The following is a 21727-nucleotide window of genomic DNA, read 5'->3' as shown; positions in this document are numbered from 1 at the left end:
CAGATCAGCGCGTGGATGCAGGACAACTTTCTCCAGCTAAACTCAAACAAGACCGAAGTTATTAAAGTTATTTTTGGCCCACAGAAACAAAGAGAAAGTGTCAGCAGCTACCTTCATTCTCTGTCTCTAAAACCCTCAAATCAAGTCAGAAATCTAGGGGTAATCATGGACTCTGACCTGAACTTTAACAGCCATATCAAGTCAGTAACATCAGCGGCATTTTACCATCTGAAAAACATTGCCAAAATCAAAAACATAGTGTCAATGCCAGACCTGGAGATACTTATTCATGCATTTGTCTCCAGTAGGTTAGACTACTGTAACGGCCTGCTCACCGGCCTCTCCAAACGAGCTGTAAAACAGCTTCAGTGCATCCAGAATGCTGCTGCTGGAGTCCTGACCAAAACTAGGAAGTATGATCACATTAGTCCTGTGCTCAGGTCTCTGCACTGGCTCCCTGTACCTCAAAGAATAGACTTCAAAGCAGCTCTGCTTGTGTACAAGTCTCTCCATGGCCGAGCACCAAAGTACATCTCTGACATGTTAGTGCCATATGAACCATCTCGTACTCTGAGGACCTCAGGGGCCGGCCTCCTGTTGATACCCAGAGTCAGAACTAAACAAGGGGAATCAGCGTTTCAATATTCTGCAGCTAAAATCTGGAACAGCCTCCCTGAAGGCGTAAGACAGGCCTCTTCTGTGTTCATGTTCAAATCTAGACTTAAAACATTTCTGTTTAGCCGTGTATATGACTGAAAGGTCCTATCTGCACTTTTCTTTCCTTTCCTTCCTTTATTTTTAAATCAATTTTCAAATTTTTTCTTTTTCTTTTAAAGTAAGTTTTACGTTGATTAATTTTATGATGTATTGTGATTTTAATGCATTTTTCTGTTTTGTGAAGCACCTTGAACTACTTTGTGTACGAATTGTGTTATACAAATAAACTTGCCTTGCCTTATCAATGCTATGAGAGTTACTGAAATTTCCTGAGAATGCTGGATAGCATGACCATTAATGATATTTCCATTTTAGGGGCCCCTGTCTGCTCGGAATGGGGGGGGGGTCCCTATAGCTTTAATTGATCTGCAAACACCTCTTCCACATCTTCTGGCCACGCCAGGGCTGTTCATCTAACTGTGAGCCTTTCAGCATTCTTTCTGGAATCCAGCTCCTCCTGAGGAGAAGCGGGTTTTCCAACCAGCCTTTTCTCTCTGCTGGCTCCTGTTGAGCAGACACACGTGGAGGGCGGATCAGGGTATATTTTCTCTGCTGCCTCCTGCTGCTGCTGAAAATGACTCTGAGTAGAGCAGAGAAATGCTGAAGAGCACTAAATGATGAGGCTCTAACATCAGAATAAGAGATGAAGGAGGTTTTGAGCAGCACAGGAGGCTGAGGGGCACCTTCAGGGATGCCTGACATCTGCTTCTATGAGAGCTTTGAAACAAAATATGAAGAGACATTCATCTGTCACAAAGTGGACAACCAGAACACGTAATGGGCTGTTAGAAATAGATTTTGTTAGAAAACACGTCTTTGTAAGATGACCAGCAGAGCTGACGATTTGGGTTTCCCTCCTATAATATGTGCAGCAGCATCTCTGCCGAACACCGAGATGCTGTGTTTGATACCCGTGAACCTCCAGAACTTTTAGGTTCCAGTCTCACTTTCTTCATATTTCAACCATTCAATCTACCAAATAAAAGTCCAGGGCAGAGGACCAGAAGAGAAACTGACATATTTCCTTTGGTTAGTGTGGGCTGCATCACAGCTCTGCTGCATGTCGTTCATTCATTTAAATGCATGTTGTTCACACAGACATGTTGTTGACATACATGGGTCCACTTCAGGAGAAACTCATTTTTGGGATCTATTGCTTCATAAAAATCCTTTTGCAGGATTTGGTCTGAACTCCGTTATGCAGCAGAGGTCTTGAAAGAAGGAAATACTGATGGTACTCACCAATGTCCCGTGCTGGATTCATCGTACTGATGCGCCCTCTTAAGTGTTATCCCTCCTCTCTTCTCCCTGCGCCTCCTCTGCCTCCTGCAGGCCAGTGCTCTGTAAAACTCCCTGTGCTTCAGCTCCTTCAAGCGCTGCACAAACAAGAGTTCTTTCTGTTAGGAGTGAAATGAGTAAGACTTTTCTCCTCATCAGCCTGTCTGTCTGTTTTGTGTGTGCTCACTGTGCAGCTCTGGAAGTCCAAAGGGGCTTCTTTCACTAACAGTGAGCTCTGTCTGGAAAGGAAACACTGACGCTGTGTGTCAGGGATGAGCGTATGTGTCACCAACATCAACAATGTTGTCATGCTTGGAGACAGATGCACTGAGTTTTGTTAAAGTTTGTTCTACTCACAGAGAGGTGTGCTGCGTGACGGCCAGACAAAGTGAGAGCAAATGGCTGCTTTAATGCAAACCTCACAAAGCTGCAGCAGCGTCCAAAAGCTCCACCAAACTTCAAGGTATCTTTGGGTTTGTGGTCTTATTCCATCAAATCATTTTCTGGGCTCTTAACTTAAAAGCTCTAAAGTTTTAACTTTCAAAGAAAATAAAACCAATGCAAATCTGTAAGAAATGACCCAAAGCAACAGGTGACTTGCACTTGTTACACCCATATCCTTAAAACAGGAGGTGAATGGGCAGACTCATGCAAAATCCCACAATCTTCACTTGACGCTTTGAGTTTGTGGTGGTTGAACCTCAAACCTCCACATATCTGTTAGTATTTCTTTAATTTTATCTTTACATTAAAACTTTTACCGTGTTTACCTAAAATAAATCAACAATGGGTGCAAACATTTGATTGATTTGTTTTAAGTGGAAAGATAGTTTATTCACTTTTGTTTCCATCTCAGGTGAACCCTCCATGGTAATCAGCAGAGGAGATTGGGACATTCCACTGGGGAAACTGCACGGCTTGCCAACTCTCCTCATGGACTTCATTGTTTCTTCTTAAAAGGAAATGATTTAGTTCCGTTTTTAAAGACTTGGGTTGTTTAAATATTGTTAGTTTGCAGTTTTCCTGTTTTGCAGTCATAAATTAATTAGTTAGAATGTTTGATTCGTTTGTTTCCCTCATGTCTCCAGTATGGTTTTGTCCTTCTCTACAAAGCTTTCCTGGTGTGACCGTGCTGGGGGGCTGAGTCTGGTCAGGCCTGTTCAGCTTAGTCCCACTTGTTTGGTTCACTTACTGGTAGATGTTTTTTTAGTTGGGCACAAATTACTTTAGGCTTTGGAAATACTCTGATTTGTACTTTTAATACAACAAAAAATATTATAAATATCTTGCAAGAAAACCCACCTTTGTCCACTGACTAATTGTGAACCTTCACAGAGTTCAGCATTTCACTGAACAGCTTCAATTACATCAACCGACTTGCTATAGCACTGGTGTGGAGCTGTGCAGCTGTATGGAAGCATTGGTGTAGCATTAATAAAAATAAAAGTCAATACCAGAAATGGTTTTTCATTTTCAAATGTAACTGCATCAAATGACTCAAAAATAAAATGAAAAATCCTCCAAAATGCTTTTTCATCTTCTTCTTCAACACAGCTTATTTATAATTAAAATGAAAATGCAGATAGGGGATTGCATTTTCGTTTTCACATTACCTTGCAAATAGTGTCGCATAACTCAATTCCAGTCTGTTCATGGGGCTGTAGTTGTCCTCAAACAGCAAAATCATCTGGAAGCTGCAGGAGACGATCTTCCAAATGTATTACTGTTATGATTATTATTAAGGGTCTGTTCGCTCATAGTTTTTTTAATCCGTGTGGCTAGTGCTTTTTTCTTGGCTGCAAGAACCTGGAAGAAGTGTTAGCATTAATCTAATACGTGCTAGAAACATTGGCCATGGAGGAACTCCTAACTCCAAAATGCCGCAATAAGCATCTTGAATGTAAATATGTGGGAATAACATCAGCCTTTCCTTTTGTCTGGACACCACTGGAAACACAAATTCATATAATGGTTTAGAGCAGGCCTGCTCATTATGTCGATCGCGATCGACCAGTTGAGGCTAGATTGCAGGCCAGCAAAGATAAATAACCAAAATAAATAAAAAAGTACTTCTAAAAAATCTGGCAGCGAATCAAAAATCCTTACAAGTACGGGACTTGATTGACATGCCGAACGGCCAATCAGACATCCTCTGATACACATGTCACTATTTAAATACACTGAGCACAAATTCTGTCGTCAGAAAGTCGCTCTGGCCCCGCAGCACGTCCAGTCCCCGGCAGAAGACCACTCAGGACAAATGGAGTGTTTGGCCCCATGAGTCTCTTCCTGCTGCCTGCTCCGTAGTCCCCCCCCCCTTTCCGTGGGACGTGCTCCTCAAGGAGCCAGCAGATTTAAAAGCCATGCTCCCCCCCCATTGACGGTTTACAGGAGAGCATGACATACGATAGTTGCTGCTTTCTGTTTTTGAAATAAAATGCCTCATCTCTTAATACAAAAGTATCTTTGTGTACTCTTGCTGTGTACTTTTTGAATTATCAGTAAATAAACTACATACTAATAGTTCATAATACTATGTTTATTAAACAGTATTTTTTTTTTTTAACTTGTCCTGTCCAGCAGCTAGGCAGACAGATGAGAGCTGAGGGCCTCTTGTGTTGGACATATTTTACTTTAACAAGAGGGGTTATTAATCTTCAGACAAACCAAAGGTATCTCTGAATAAACCCCTTTTGTAATTGAGGCCAAACTTTATTAATTTCAATCATGTTTGAAAATCTTTGGTGTTGGACCGGACGGAAAAGGAAAGAGGGGAAGAAGAGAGAGGGACGTTAGAGAGAGAGGAGGGGGGGGGTAGGAGGGTGATAAAAGGAGGGGAAGGGGGGTAAGACCATGAAGCAGCATAAAGCAACAAGTTTACTGGTTGTTAATCATTATCGTAAGGTTCAAATGTAGTACAAAAAGGGCGGGGCCTATCCACACACACACTCAAATGTTATAAACACACCTGCTAGCTGCAAAAATGTCCACCTGTCGACATGTACACAAAACAGATAGTGTTCACACGCATACTTATGCCTTAAAACCAACTAGTGTGAAATATTTCAGTCATTCAGTCATGCAAACTGTTAGTGCAAAGGTGAGCTAACACCTGTGCTCAGGTGAGTGTTTATGTTCTTCTAAAATGGATGGTGGAACGTGACAAGAAGGAGGGAGAGTGCCCAGCCATCCCCACCCCAAGACCCCCACCGCAGCAGCAGCGGCAGCCGAAATCCCCCCAACGCCACACGGGAACCGGCAGGGAACAACCGCTGCCCGGGCGACCAAGCCCGCCACCCAGGCCAGGGCCAGCAGGACCGCCGCGAGGCCCCCAGAGCCAGAGAGCAGGGAGGCACGGAGGGAAAGAGAGCGCCGCCCCAGCCCAAGCAGGAGAGCAGCCCCCCCGCCGCGCCGGGAGCACCCAACGCAGGGCCCTACCGGAGAAGGACGCCCACAGCCCCAGACGAGCACCCCACCACCACCCAGGAGTTCCGGGCATCCCCCCGCCCCCACCCCAGGTACGAGCCAGGACCCCCCAAGGGAGACCCGCTCCGCACTCCAGGCAGCCATCCGCCCGGCCCACGGTTGGTCCAGGGAAGAGCAAGGCAGGGGCCCGCCGCCCCCGCCCAGGAGGGGGAACCCCGGGGAAAAAAGAGGGCCCACAAGGGGTGTTATAAATACGGCCCGACCAGGCTCGGCCATGTTGGAAGTTTGGCGGGGCCCAGCCCTCAGGGGCAAGGACCAGGACCCACCCCCCAGGGACACGAACACCCCCGGCTCAGGTGTAATATGAACCCCCCCACCGTGCGGAGAGAGCACCGCCGGGCCCAGGGAGCCAGCACCCAAGGGACACGGCCGCCATCGCCAAGGGGCCCGCAACCCCCACCAGGGAAGGGGTAGGGGACAGATGGACCCAGGTCCCACCTTCCTTGTAAAATGTGTGTGCGTGTATGGGTGTTTGAAAGGGTGTGTGTGTGCATGTGTGTGTGTTTATGTTGGAATGTATATGTTGAAGGGGGAGGGGTGTGTGTACTAAGGGGGGTGCAGTTAAAATTGGCGAGTAGGGCACTAAGGGGACATCTCCTGATTACTCACAGTGATGTCCCCTCACCCTCCCCACCAAGGGGCCCTAAATGTCTAAGGTGTGGTTAAAATTGGCGGGTAGGGTGCCAGGAGGACATCTGCTGCTTGCTGGCAGTGATGTCCAAGCACCCCCCCTACCAAGGACCCTACATGTCTAAGGTGCAAATAAAACCGAAAGAGGGGGGGCCCACTCCATACGGCAACCATAGGAGGGGGGCCACTGCCAAGTAGCCCCCCCCCAAGGCGCATCGCAGGCTAGACCCCCCACCCCCTCACCCTAATATGAGGTTATATGAGGAAGGGGGTAAGTTGGGGACAGCTGGTAGACTGTCCCCCGGTGGTCAAACAGCTGTCCCCCAGCCCCCCCCCCCCCCCCCCCCCCCCCCCCCCAGCAAAGGGGCCAGGGCCACCCAGCCCAGGGGCCCCACCCCCGGAGGCGCCGACACCCCAGGCCCAGCACCACCCACCCCACAGAGAGAGAGAGGAGCCAGAAAGCGTCCCCCCCCCGGAGCAAGCCCAGGCCCCCACCCCCAAACGCCGGCCCTAGAAGAGCTCTGGTCAGGCCTCGACGGGAGAGGCCTCGACGGGAGTTGGCGGGGGGCCCGAGCAGGGCCCCCCGCCAACCCCCCCAGCACAGGCAAAGGGACCACCAGAACACCCCCCCCCACCACCACCACCACCACGCACCCCCACCCCGGCCCACGGCAGAAGGGCAAGGAGCAACGACGACCAGGCCCCCCCACCCTCTAAGTCATGGAGTTAGCTATGGGAGACCAGAGAGACCGAATTCTTTCAAAGTTACTTGAGCTTTGGGCTGACATTTTTCCAAGCTGATATGATCAAGCAGCAGATTTCTGTGTTGACTTATATTTATATTTTTCTTGCTTTTCCAATTTATTAAAATAGTTCTTTTAGCAATGCAAAGAGTTATGAAAATGATAGAGCCTAATCCTCCTTCTACATCGATGGCACTCATGTCACCAAGCACACAAAGTGACGGTGAAGCTGTGATTGAAACCTTAAGCCAGACTGATAGATCGGCACATACCTGCTGCCAGAGAGCCTGGACAGGCGTGCAGAACCATAGTGCATGCATGTAATTGTCGGGTAGATTACCGTCACAGTGCTGACAAATGTCTGAGTTGCTGAGACCCATCTTGAACATCCTCTGTCCAGTATAGTAAATTCTGTGTAGAGTTTTGAGATGGATTAGCTGCAGATTTGGACTTTTTGTCAGTTTAAAGGTGTTTAGACAAAGTTCTGACCAAAAGCTTTCATCTGTGCTGATGCTCAAATCCGCATCCCATTTTGTTGTCGGAAGTGAAATATTATTATCTAAATTACATAAAAGTTTGTATCTTTTGGAGAGAGTTATATTCATTGAGAAATTGATCAGAGTGGTAACTACATCTGGTAGCTTTAAATCGTTGTCTCTGTATTTAAACTTTTTAGTAATAATTGATTTAAGTTGCTGATATTCCAAGTTATTTATTCCATGTTTGTCTTGAAGTTCCTGGGGAGTTATGAATCTTCTATCAATAATTATGTGCTCTAGTTGTTTTATGCCCCCTGCTTGCCAAGCTGGGAAGTGGATAATTTTTTTGTTTATGAGGATGTCTGGGTTGTTCCAGATGGGTGTCATTTTGCACGGTTGAATTGATGATTTTGATATTTTGAGAAATTCCCACCAGGCTGTTAAAGTGGCATTTATATTAATATTTTTGAAACAATCCTGTTTTTTAACTGTTTGGCTAATAAATGGAAGATCTGATAGGTTGATCTTTCCACATAACGCCTGTTCCAAGTCTAACCATGAGTTGGTTTCTGGATTATTTTTTAACCATTTTAAGATGTATTGTAATCTATTTGCAAGAAAGTAATTGTGGAAGTTAGGTAATTCTAATCCTCCACAGCTTTTTGCAGATTTTAAAGTTTTTAGACTAATTCTTGCAGGTTTATTGTTCCATAAAAAGCTTGATATGGATGAGTCTAATGTTTTGAACCATTTTAATGGCGGTTGTGTAGGAATCATTGAGAAGAGATAATTAACTTTGGGTACGATTTTCATTTTTACTGTGGCTACCTTGCCCATAAGGGACAGAGGCAGGTTGGTCCAGCGTGTTAGATCGTCCTGTATGTTTTTCAGTAATGGGGTGTAGTTTAGCTGCACCAGTTCTGATAGTTTGGGGGGAAAATTGATACCTAGATATTTGATATTTCCTGATTTAACTGGTATTGTGAGTCTTTGCTCCGCATTATTGTTCAGTGGTAATAAAACAGACTTATTCCAATTAATGGAATAGTCTGATATGGAGGAGAATTCATTAATGATTGTTGCCGTTTCATTTACAGAATGTAAATTACTTAAAAACAGTAATATGTCATCTGCATAGAGACTAATTTTATGATGGCTGTGTTTGGTTTTAATGCCTTTAATGCTCTCATTCTGTCTTATTGCTGCAGCTAGAGGCTCGATAAATATAGCAAAAAGAGAAGGAGAGAGTGGGCAACCCTGTCTGGTTCCTCTTCCAAGAAAAAACCTGTTGGAAGTCTGTTTATTAGTTCTAACTGATGCATTGGGGTTGTGGTATAATATTTTGATCCAATTGATGAATGATTCTCCAAACCCAAACTTATGGAGGGCAGCAATAAGGAACTTCCAATTTACTCTATCAAAGGCTTTTTCAGCATCCAGTGATAGTATAGTCATTTCCTGTTTTTTGATGGTGGCAAAGTCTATTATGTTAACGAGTCTGCGGACATTGTCATCCGAGTGTCTGCCTTTGATGAATCCAGTTTGATCAAAGTCAATTATGTGAGGAGTGACTTAAACAGTATTTTTGTCATGATCTGATCACGTGATGAACCCAGATGCTGAAACCCGGAAGGAAGAGACAGGTAGGTAGAAGGTAAGTAATTAGTTTTATTTTGTAGGAGCCAACGGATCTTGCAGCGTGATGTGGCCTGGGGCTTGACGGAGCGGAGGCTTGAGCGAGGCTCAGGTTTTCGAAGGTCAAGGGAGGTGCTCGGTTGAGCCTGCCGGACCCCGGCAGGAGCGTAAAGTCAGCGGCGTAGCCGGATATACTTGAGGATGGGGAGCACGGGGATCTTAGCTGTGGCGTGGCTGGAGTTCTTGGCTGTGGCGTGGATGGAGTTCTTGAGGACCGTCGAGGATAGCAGCTTCTGTCTAGGTGGTGGAGGACTCGGGTGACTCTGGAAGGCAAGACCTGAGGCACAGCAAAACAAGGTAAGCATAGGAAACTACGCATGGAGGGCCAGACGTGGCTTGAGGCGAGGTTAAGCACCATCAGTGTTAACGAACTGGCGACAAATGCTGTAGGTGAGTCTCCTTAAGTAGCAGGTGAGGCGATGAGGTGAGTAGTCACAGCTGTGAGACTGGAGCAGAGCTGGGAGGGGGAGGAGTCTGACAGGCCACCATGACAATTTTAGTCTTAAAATACAATACATACACACACACACACACACACACACACACACACACACACACACACACACATATATATATATATATATATATATATATATATATATATATATATAAAGAAACCAGCCGCGGGGGGTGAGAGGGACGTTTTTTATAAAATGAGTGGTTTCTCCTCCAACCTCGGTTCATCTACCAGAGGCCTGGGAGCTTGAGGGTCCTGCAGTATCTTAGCTGTTCCTAGCACTGCATTTTTCTGGACTGAGAGGTCTGAGGTCTTTCCAGGTATCTGTTGTAGCCACTCCTCCAGCTTGGGGGTTACTGCCCCGAGTGCTCCAATTACCACAGGCACCACTGTCACCTTCACTTTCCAGGCTTTCTCCAGTTCTTCTCTGAGTCCCTGGTATTTCTCCAGTTTCTCATGTTCCTTCTTCCTGATGTTCCCATCGCTTGGCACTGCCACATCCACCACAACGGCTTTCCTCTGTTCTTTATCCACCACTACAATGTCTGGTTGATTCTCCATTCCCATCCTATCAGTCTGGATCTGGAAGTCCCACAGGATCTTTGCCCTTTCATTCTCTACCACCTTCAGGGGTGTTTCCCATTTTGACCTTGGGGTTTCCAGTTCATATTTTGTTCCTGTGTATTATTCCAGCCACTTGATTGTGGCGCTCCATGTTTGCTTTACCTGCCAGCCTCTTACACCCAGCAGTTATGTGCTGGATTGCACAGCCTACACCTTGGGTCTTGTCTGGTGTGGTAGATCTACACCTTGGGTCTTGTCTGGTGTGGTAGATCTGAGCCTCAATTGCTCTGGTGCTCAGGGCTTGTTCCTGGGCTGCCAGGATGAGTGCTTTGGTGCTGTCCTGTAGGCCCTTTCTAGCCATTGGTAGGACTTCTTGATATCAGCCACTTCAGTTATGGTCCGGTGGTACATCCCATGCAGGGGTTTGTCCTCCCATGAGGATCTGTCCTCCAGCACTGTATCCTCTGCTCTCCATTGTCTGAGACATTCACTGAGCACACTGTCAGTTGGGGCCTTGAGCTTGATGTAATCATGCATCTTGGATGTTTCATCCTGGATAGTGGCTTCTACACTCACTAGTCCTCGGCTTCCTTCCTGGCGGCTAGCATAAAGACTCAGGGTGCTGGATTTGGGATGGAACCCTCCGTGCATAGTAAGGAGCTTTGGTGTTTTAACATCTGTGGTCTGTATCTCTTCCTTTGGCCATCTTATTATTCCTGCAGGGTATCTGATAACTGGCAGTGCGTAGCTGTTTATTGCCCGGGTCTTATTTTTGCCATTGAGCTGGCTTCTCAGCACTTGCCTTACTCGTTGGAGGTATTTAGCTGTTGCAGCTTTCCTTGTTGCCTGCTCCAGTCTGGGAGGGAGACCCTTCCTGTGTGGACTACCTTGCCTCTCATTGTCACCATCCGGCTGCATTTCTCGAACCCGAATGACATCCCAATGTCAGTAAGGCAAGGCAAGGCAAGGCAAGTTTATTTGTATAGCACAATTCGTACACAAAGTAATTCAAGGTGCTTCACAAAATAGAAAAATGCATTAAATCACAATACAATAATCAACGTAAAATTTACTTTAAAAGAAAAAGAAAAAATTTGAAAATTGATTTAAAAATAAAGGAAGGAAAGAAAAGTGCAGATAGGACCTTTCAGTCATATACACGGCTAAACAGAAATGTTTTAAGTCTAGATTTGAACATGAACACAGGAGAGGCCTGTCTTACGCCTTTAGGGAGGCTGTTCCAGATTTTAGCTGCAGAATATTGAAACGCTGATTCCCCTTGTTTAGTTCTGACTCTGGGAATCAACAGGAGGCCGGTCCCTGAGGTCCTCAGAGTACGAGATGGTTCATATGGCACTAACATGTCAGAGATGTACTTTGGTGCGTGGCCATGGAGAGACTTGTACACAAGCAGAGCTGCTTTGAAGTCTATTCTTTGAGGTACAGGGAGTCAGTGCAGAGACCTGAGCACAGGACTAATGTGATCATACTTCCTGGTTCTGGTCAGGACTCGAGCAGCAGCATTCTGGATGCACTGAAGCTGTCTTACAGCTTGTTTGGAGAGGCCGATGAGCAGGCCGTTACAATAGTCTACAGTACTGTAGATCCTGGTGGTGTGGATCAGGGATTCAATGTCACGCTCACTCTTAGCATATAGCTTGATGTCATCCATGTAGAGGAGGTGACTGATGTTGGCCCCATTTCTGAGTTGTTATCCATAGCCAGTCTTGTTGATTATTTGGCTGAGGGGGTTCAGACCTGTGCAGAACAGCAGTGGGGACAGAGCATCACCTTGGTATATCCCACATTTGATGGACACTTGTGCAAGTGGCTTCCCATTGGCTTCAAGGGTGGTTTTCCACAGCTTCATTGAGTTTCCTATGAAGGCGCTTAGAGTCCTGTTGATGTTGTACAGCTCCAAGCATTCAGTGATCCATGTGTGTGGCATTGAGTCATAGGCTTTCTTGTAATCAATCCAGGCTGTGCACAGGTTGGTGTGTCGTGACCTGCAGTCTTGAGCGACTGTTCTGTCAACCAGGAGTTGGTGTTTGGTAGGGCTGCAGCTATCGATTCTTTTTGTAATCGATTAATCTAGCACTTTATCGATCGATTAATCGAGTAATCGGATAAAACGATTTGTGTGTGGTTTTGAACAACCAAAACAAATAATGCATAACAAAAATGATGTGGTTGTAAAATGAACTAGCATTTGATTTTAAAGATCCGCTCTGATGCAAATGTTACTTTTGGTGTTTAAAATAAGATCAAGTCAAAGGAATTACACATTCACAAATCACAGATGTAGAGAGGGGATATTACTGGACTGGCTTTTTCACAGCTACCTGTCCAGTCTAAAAGCTCAATCATATCTATCTATCTATCTATCTATCTATCTATCTATCTACCTACCTACCTATCTATCTATCTATCTATCTATCTATCTATCTATCTATCTATCTATCTATCTATCTATCTATCTATCTATCTATCTATCTATCTATCCATCCATCCATCCATCCATCCATCCATCCATCCATCCATCCATCCATCCATCCATCCATCCATCCATCCATCCATCCATCCATCTATCCATCCATCCATCCATGATTGGGAGAAACAACAATATACAGCTTTTGTAGATTTTTCCCCCTACTGGACTGATTAAGTACCCGATGCGGGGATTTTTCAAAATAAAACATTTCTCGAAATCAAAGATAGTTCAGACTATTAATAAAAGGAGTAAAGCATTGAATATTTCTTCAGCGGACCGGCCTTCTTACATTAATTTTCTTAACCCGCTATAACCTATGTATAACCTCTTCCATCCTTGTGCTGCGCTTGCGCCAAAGCGCCCCGACTACTACCCTGTCAACCTGCTGCTATGATGACCGTATTTTGCGCTCTCTGTGTAGGATGCACTGGAGGAGCGCGGGGAAAAACAACTCTGAGCTACAGGAGATGTGAACAAGTGAACAGGTAGAGAGGAAAAGCGGGTAGAAAGGCGGGGGTGGGGCTTTGGCTTTAAACTGTCAGAGAGATGCAAACACGGGCGTCAGATTCAGACGCAGCTTTCACTGCGGGAGTTGAAGCAGAGACTTTCTCTGGGATGATTTTATGAACTCAAACATGGAAACATGATTACCATGTAAAACTCTTCAAAATAATAAACCTGATCTCTCCACATTCTCCGTGTACACTATGCACTGATAAACACAGACATGCAGCGATCAGACCATAACGTTAGCTCGTGGCTCCGCCCACACGCGACCGCAGTGTCAGCTTTAAAGAACGCAACTTCTAAGAGGAGGGGAGGGGCGGCAAACCCCCAACAACAGGTTAGATGACAGAACCCATTAAGCGTCTCTACCTGGTGCGTTCACGGAGCTTCAGAACATAAGACTTCAACAGCCACCCAGCCCAACGTAGTCCGCTAATATACATTCATGAGGGGGAAAAACCCGCCGAACAGACCCTAAAACCGCCCAAATTATGCCATTTTTACCCGCAAATTTAGAACCAAAACCGCCCAATCTGGCAACACTGGGCGGGGAGCGGCTGACGCCGCCCCTAGCTCGCTGCTGGCGGCACGCGCTGGTCCCGCGCCCTGTGGTATGCCAGCTCTATTTTGCAGTAGAGACACTGCACCTTGTTCTCTTCTTTATTAAGTGTGTAATGATCCCTCACTTTAGACAATTTCTGCTGTTTATTTATAGATCTATTCTCTGCCATTGCGCCAACTAAATTCAAAAGGTCCGTGTGAATGAACGGTCCGTGTGACACAATCAAATCCCTGCGCCGCGCGTCTGGTGCGCGTCATAGGAATTTAATGAGGCTTTGAGGCAGAGTTTTTGCCTCGAGGAATTTTTGTAATCGAGTAACTCGAGTAACTCGAGGAATCGTTTCAGCCCTAGTGTTTGGCTCCTCTGGAGTCTCTACCAATGCCCTTCTGTGTGTTGCTCATGTATTGCTGCATGTGCCTATTTATCTTGGTTGCAATGATGCCTGACATGAGCTTCCATGTTGTGGACAGACAGGTTATTAGCCGGTAGTTGGATGGGACTGCACCCTTTGAGGGATCCTTCTGGATCAGGATCGTTCGCCCTTCCGTTAGCCATTCGGGGTGAGTCCCATCTCTTAGCAGCTGGTTCATTTGTGCTGCCAGGTGCTCGTGGAGTGCGGTAAGCTTCTTTAGCCAGTAGGCATGTATCATGTCAGGGCCCGGTGCTGTCCAGTTCTTCATACCTGAGACTCTTTCTTGGATGTCTGCCACTGTGATGGTTACTGGATTCTGTTTAGGGAGGTTGCTATGTTCTTTTCTCAGAGAGACCACCCACTGGGCATTGCTGTTATGTGCTGTCTCTTTCTCCCATATACTTTTCCAGTACTGTTCAGTTTCTAACCTTGGTGGGTCTGCTCGGCTGTTTTGACCCTGCCACTGAGCGTACACTTTTGCAGGTTGAGATGCGAACAGCCTGTTTATTGATTTGATTTGATTTGATTTGAAATGGTTTATTTCAAGCAATTAAGTAGAAATAATACACAAAAGCAAAATAATCATCAGTTATACATTCATACAGTAACTAATCAAACTTAGGATCATTAGACATATTAATAAATATTGCTTGAAAGGGAGTGGAAGGAAGCAAACTTATATAATCCCACCCCGTTATACTATAACCATTTTATTCTAATATGTATCAATATCCGGTTCCTAGCTTTTCAGACAGAATTAAGAATCATAAGATATCGATAAAGCACATGCCAAAGATGAATTACTTAAGTATTACGTAAAAAATAACTATTTTAGAAATCAACATGGCAAATGCAGATCAGTCATCTGAAATATATGCAGATTATGTTACTGATAAAAGTCATTCATATGATTAAAACATAATACTATATCAGTAAAGTAGACACAACACTTATTCAGGAATTTTCATAGCATAATTTCATCAAGTATAAAAAGTTAAAAACATGTGCAAAATTACGCTACATTAGGAAAGATTTTTGAATCAATTTATCAATATTTGGAGCAAGTGAAGTAATATCATTAAAAGTCAATCAAATTAACAATTTTCAATAAGTGATTAATCATTTGTTTTACTTTTTTTATATATTTTTTTGTATATTTATTTTTTTTTATATTAAAGTAATGCTGTAAGGGAAAAATAAAAAGGGTCCATAATCTGTCGATTGTCCAAGGTTGGTATTTCTTCTTCTGCTGATTGTCAGACGTTCTTCTGGGTTTAAACAGAGTTTCTAGTTCTCTTCCATGTTATGTCTGCAGACATTAGATTCAGTTCCATATCCTTCTTCAGCTGATATCAGCGGCGCTTAAGAGTTGAGGTCAAGTTGTCTGCATGTCAGAGTTTTGGTGTTATTCAGGTGACGTCAGACGTATGGAGAAAGTGATGAATCCAGGCGTCATATTTCTTGAAATTATTTGGCTCTTTGATTTATTACTCCATGTTGTTTCAGACGACCGTAATAAGACATTTCTCAAAGTCTTTCATGGTGTTCACAACCAGAACCTTGGACTGGTCCGGTGGACCGAGCGGTTTGACGTAAACACTTTAACCCAAGTGTTCTCAATCTGCTTACGCTTCCTGAGAAGCCGTGCAAGTTTTGAGATTTCAGCATTCCTTCTGGTCAGATGGTCGTTCAGATAAGCAGCCGAACCTTTCAGGCGTTTCCTTTGGGTCATCAAAGCTAGCTTGTGTTTGTGATTCACAAACCTGATGAGGATCGCTGGTTTATCCGTCTCCTTTCTCCTGGGGAGCAGGTGGCAGGTCTCGATGGTATTGAGATCCAGGGAAACCCCTTTAGATGTGAGAAATGTTTCCATTTTGTGTACCAGAGACTCTCCACCGATCTCCGTATTAGCACTGCTAGCTACGCTAGCGCTAGCATTAGCAGTGCTAGCTCCTGCTGTCAGCTTCGCTTGAGTTTTGATTGGTACTCCAGTGAGAATGACATTATTCATCCTTACTTGCTGTTCCACATCGTCCAGTCTTTTCTCCAGCATGTCGACCCAGTTTTCTCGTTGCTCGTTTTGAGCCCGAAATCTTCGGAACTATTCCATCATTTCCCAAAGTAGCGTTAGCTTAGCGGACACTTGGTCCATAAAGCTTTTCAGCGTTTCTTGAATAACATCAAGAGTCTTTTTGAGGTCTTCGTATTCCTAGGTTTTCTTCGAGGGCATAGTCAGCTCTCTTTTTTGGAGAAAATCAACTTTTTCAGTAATTTGAAGATAGTTGTATCCGCAGAGAGGCACGCCACGCGTCCTGCCGTGTAACCCGGAACCGGAAACCTTTTTGTTGTTTATCCATCCGGCTTCATTATCTCTTGTTTACCTCTTTAGGCGGCTGCTCAAGGCTAGGAGCCTTTGTTTGGCATTTTCCAGTGCTTCAGGTATGGGCTTCTGGCTCTAGATGTAGATCTTCAAGACATTGTCATCTCAAAAGTAGCTCACATGCCAAAAAAGTGTAAGCACCCCTGGTTTAGAGTTACTCAGATCTGCGTAGGAGTACTTTCGCCTTCGGTGATACAGAGTTTCGGATCGCGGGGCTTCACGAGGCTGAGGCGGCTGCTGGTCCGAAGACAAAGCTACTCCGGGGGAAGTTTCGACGAACCACGGTGTCAGAAGGAAGACTACAGGAGGCGGAAATGCTGCTACGTAGTCCTGAGACACTGTGTACAATCATCCGGAGTGCACAGCCCACACAAAGCACCCTCCTCTGCCGCTAACACAAAGCTACAAGCCTGGCCGCACTGCTGCTAGACATGTCTGTGTATCTTAGAAGCCGGACACACAGAGATAGCAATAACGTTATTGTGAGGTATTGGGGCCAGGGTGATTTTTGTTCTGCTTTCATTTTGTTACTTCCAGTTTCTCACAAGTCCTCTCATTGCAGATGTCAATTCTCCCACAGTGGGTTCACCGGCCCTACCTGATGTGCGCACCTGTTTGTAATTGGTAATCTGTCCTCATGTTTATAGTCTGCATCTCCCCTGCACTTGTTGCCGGATTGTTTTGTACGTTTCTCAGCATTACGAGTACTTTCGTCTATCGAGCAGGTCTGTCAATTTAATTTGGACTTTACTTTGGGAAATAATTCGTCCTGCATTTGTGTCCACACGGCATCCCTGACAGTCATCGCCCCGCGTCCCTCCTGGAAATGCTGAGTGGGATTAACTTATGCTACACCTTTCGCAGGGTGAATGTGAAAACAAAAATGCAATCTTTGCATTTGTTTGAATTATGACACAGAATAAGCGGTTTGTTAGTAGAAATGAAAAATCATTTTGAAGTATTGATTTTTCATTTTAATTTTGAGTCATTTGATGCAGTTACATTTAAAAAAAGAAAAGCATTTCTGTTAATCAATTTTAATTCTCAAATTAAACATTTAAAAATTAATTTTGTTACACATTTACCAGAGAACTTTGTGAAAATGAAATGTCAAATACCATTTTCTTTATCATTTTAATTAAGTGACAGAATGAGCTGTGTTGAAGAGAAAAAGCAGTTTGGAGGATCGATTTTTCTTTTTAATTTTAATTTTAAGTCAACAAATGCAGCTACATTTTGAAAATGAAAAAGCATTTCTGGTTTTGACTTCTATTTTTAATTATGCTGCAGAATCGCTTCAATAAAGCTGACTTATGTTGACTACATTAACAAATAAAACAGCATGAATTGATGAAAAATGAATATTTAGTTAATTTTTAATGTCTGACCATATTAACACTTTGCAAATCCATGTTTTCTACCAGAGAGTTGTTTACATTCATGTCAATAAAAAAGAATGCAGTTTAAGATCCCAGAGGTGTTTGGCTCATGGGTCTGAGGTGGCAGCTGTCCTTAATTCAAGGCTGCAGTTCTGCTTTTCCTTAACTAATATCAGAAGAAACATCTATGCACCTTGATGACTTCCTCACACGGCATGATCTTCTGTTTCTTCATAAATCCCACATCTCCGCCATTTTGTCACGAGAAAAAAACTTTATCTCAGTCGGCACAAGTCTGCAAACGAGTTCATTTTAAAATGAACAGGAGCGTGACTGACCGCCAGTTAAAGGACGGGCAGCTTTGCTGATGGGAGCGGCTGAAGAATATTACTGCTGGAAAATCCATTTCCTGCAAGCGTCTCAAACAATATGCCCTAAATTCAGCTTGTCCTCAAAAAAACCTCATAACTGCCCGCACAACTCAAATATTATGGCTCTTTTATGACTTGCAAGTGAACAAATGATAATTGCAGAAAATATGTAGCTCCTAGTTTCCATAATTCTGCACTCCTCCAAACACACACAAACACAAATGTACTCACATTCAAACGGCTGAATCTGCTTAGATAAGAAAGCAGAACCAGTTTGTGATCAGATTCATCCTTTTTCTGCACTCATCAACATGTAAATCTCTGCAACCATATTTATGTGAAAGCTTTTCTAGTTTTATGTTAAATTATCAGATCTAAAAGATGGAATTTCTAATTTAGACCTTTTAAAACCTAACACTGAAGAAGAACTTGGGAAGAAAAAGAACCTCCAGACCTGTTTTCACAAGAAACTCCTTTAAAACAGATTTTATAAATTCAATGGGAAAACCTGTTTTAAATGGAAAGGAAAACCTTCAAAAAAGAATCAAAACTTGACGTAAGCCTTTAACTCATCAATTTAGACTAGTTCACCACCAGGCAGCACCCTTTGTTCCTGTCTAAATATGTCTGTCCTCCTTCACATCTGCTGTGCCCCAGGGTTCCGCCCTTTATGTAATTTGGTTCTGTGTGTGCATTAGTTTGAGTCTCCCTGGTCAGACTTTCACAGTATTCCACTCGGAATATTCTCTGTATTCCAACTGGACTCATTTGGTTCCTTAACCCCTTGTGCTATCTTAGATGACCCCCCCCCCCCCCTTACATTGACGTGTTCTCCCTACCATGACAAAGGTGGATAAAGGTGGAAAGATTTCATGTAATCCAAGTGAATCAGTTTATTTCCTCGATAATCTGGAACAACTTTTTGTCTGAATACAGTGATCCCTCGCTATATCGCGTTTCATCTTTCGCGGCTTCGCTGCTTCACAGATTTTCTTTTTCAGTGCGGATATTTTTACAGTGCATTGCACTGCAGCGCACAGCACATATGGAGTCCTATACTGTTCATAATTAAATTAATAAATATTTAATTAAATAAATAAATATGAGCTCATGCAAATACACAATCAACCAATAAATCTCTCATAAATATATAAAAAGATCATGAAATCGTGAAAAACCTGCACACTGATTTTAAATTAGCCATTGTATTATTCAATATATTTCTTTTTGCTTTAAAAACCTGTTCATTATTTTAAAACAGCATTTTAAAATATTCATTTTAATCATGTGGAATATTTTTATAATTCTGTCTTTTTTCAGAAGCTCGTATTTCAAAATCAATATTTTCCAAAGTAGCTTTGTTTTTATTTCATGTTGCTGTTTTTCACAATGGCGTATTTATTTCATGAAGAGCTTTTTCAGGAGAATGAGTCTATCTGTCAATCAAACCAGACAAGGCAGAGACACTTTTGTGATTGGCTACTCCTTTACTCAGACATGAGCAACAGCACCCTGACTACATCGATCGAAGATGTTTCAGCGAACGTGACGGCGCAATGCACACCCCTCAACACTAGGGGGAGTATACACCTCAACACATCCACAGTGTTACACGAAATAGGGCAGTTTTGGTTCTAAATTTGCGGATAAAAGTGGCTTTGGGCGAGTGTGCATAATCCGGGTGATTTTGTGGTCGGCTCAGCGGTTTTCATCTTCTCATGAACATTTAGTAGTGGTCTAAGTTAGGCTGGGTGGATGTTGGAGTTCCACAAAACTTCTATGAACTGGAGTTCCATGAACGCACCATGCCGCGTGTGGGAGGGGCTACCAGCTATGTTTTTAGCCTGATATCCACATGGAGCGGTTGCCTGCGCGTATCTCAGTACAAATGCATGGATGCACAATGCATGTTAAAAGATCAGGTTTATTTATTTTGAATATTTTCACATGATAACAATGTTTCCATGTTTGAGTTCATGAGATCATCCCAGAGAGGTTCTGCTTCAGGTCCTGCAGTCAAACTACGTCTTAAATTACGTGGAAATCAGGGCGCCCAGGCAGCGCGAGAGTGTGTGTGTGAGCGCAAGTTAAGGGTCTGTTGCCCTGTCCCCCGGAAAAGTAATAGTAAAAAAAGGTTTCCTCCAAAGTACAGAGCCTGATTCTTGGAGTAAGCCCTGGCTGCAGAATTGCTCAATCAATCCCGGATCTCCGCTGCGTTTTCCGACCACGGTCAGAAACATCATCGCAGGAAAGGTTCAACATATTCCCGGGAGCGAAAAATAAAATCAGAGGACCTGATTATAATCATTGTCTCAATGAAAATAGAAAAATATCATAAGGTTCAGGAGGCCTCAGTAGGCTTGTTCCGCTTTGCGCAGCTGCCTGGTCTGAGTCTGTCGGTCCGCCAGATCGCCTCCTGCGAGCCGACACAGTGTGAGGTACGATGTGAGCTCTGAGTGAATGGCGTAAGAATGAGGAGTGTTTCAACCGGGGACTGAAAGATGTGGACGACCGGAGCTCCTCTGTGGTTTGGTCCACACAAACCCTCAAACTACAAAAACAGAGTCGTCCATGTTTGCTGCAGCAGACAGATAGTTTGTCTCTATTTGATCTCTAATGTCAGCAAAGCCGCGCGGATATCGCTGAAATATGTCATCTCTCTGACTGGCACACCGCTGAGAGGGTATCGAGGAATAAGAGTCGATTTCCATGGATGAGCCAATGAGCGTTTAGATCCCGCCCACTTTCACTGATTGACAGATAGACTCATTCTCCTGAAAAAGCTCTTCATGAAATAAATACGCCATTGTGAAAAACAGCAACATGAAATAAAAATAAAAGCTACTTTGGAAAATATTGATTTTGAAATACAAGCTTCTGAAAAAAGACAGAATTATAATAATATTCCACATGATTAAAAATGAATATTTTAAAATGCTGTTTTAAAATAATGAACAGGATTTTAAAGCAAAATGAAATATATTGAATAATATAATGGCTAATTTAAATTCAGTGTGTAGGTTTTTCACAATTTCATGATCTTTTTATATATTTATGAGAGATTTATTGGTTGATTGTGTATTTGCATGAGGCCATATTTATTTATTTAATTAAATATTTATGTATTTAATTATGAACAGTATAGGACTCCATAGGCACAACATGTGATCCTTTGATGAGTCGTTCATTGCAGTTCTCAAATATAAATCGAAGGTGGCATATCCGTTTATAAAAATCTTCTTGCTCAGAAAAAGAAAGAGCGTCAACAACTACGGTACCCATAACAATGTTCTCTCGGAGAAAGACTCCTGCGCCTTCAGTAGAAACAGACGCTACAGCGGAGTGGAGTCAAGACGGAGAGGAACAGCTGGGACTGTGAAATACGCGAGTGACAATGTTTCCAACCTTGTATCACTATAGTAAAACTATTGTTTTAAACAAATTTTGGGCTTTAAAACAGGTTTTGATTTTTGGTTTCATTCAATAGTTTAAAAAGAGTTTAAAAAAAATAAAGCTGACTACTTCACGGATTTCACTTTTCGCGTGTTATTTTTGGAATGCAACTCCCCTGATAAA

The 21727-nt window shown here is 43.6% G+C and overlaps 2 protein-coding genes across 3 annotated transcripts in view; one reads left to right on the top strand and one right to left on the bottom strand.

Moving 5' to 3' along the window:
- Window positions 1-21727, bottom strand: part of LOC101169346 (uncharacterized) — a 99787-nt gene that overhangs the window by 10682 nt on the left and 67378 nt on the right. For both annotated transcript variants that reach the window (XM_078931641.1, XM_011473278.4), the window contains one exon: window positions 1960-2093. In XM_078931641.1, coding sequence (XP_078787767.1) covers window positions 1960-2093 — 134 coding nt within the window. The remainder of the gene's footprint in view (window positions 1-1959; window positions 2094-21727) is intronic.
- LOC144984092 (uncharacterized) overlaps window positions 1-21727 on the top strand; it is a 379397-nt gene that overhangs the window by 301636 nt on the left and 56034 nt on the right. The gene's annotated exons all lie outside the window — the stretch shown is intronic.

Source organism: Oryzias latipes, chromosome 15 (genome assembly GCF_053564925.1).
Source record: "Oryzias latipes strain Hd-rR chromosome 15, Olatipes_Hd-rR_3.1".
Taxonomy (NCBI): Eukaryota; Metazoa; Chordata; class Actinopteri; order Beloniformes; family Adrianichthyidae; genus Oryzias; species Oryzias latipes.
Note: the sequence above shows the minus strand (reverse complement) of the source record. Positions and strands in the feature narration are given on the sequence as shown.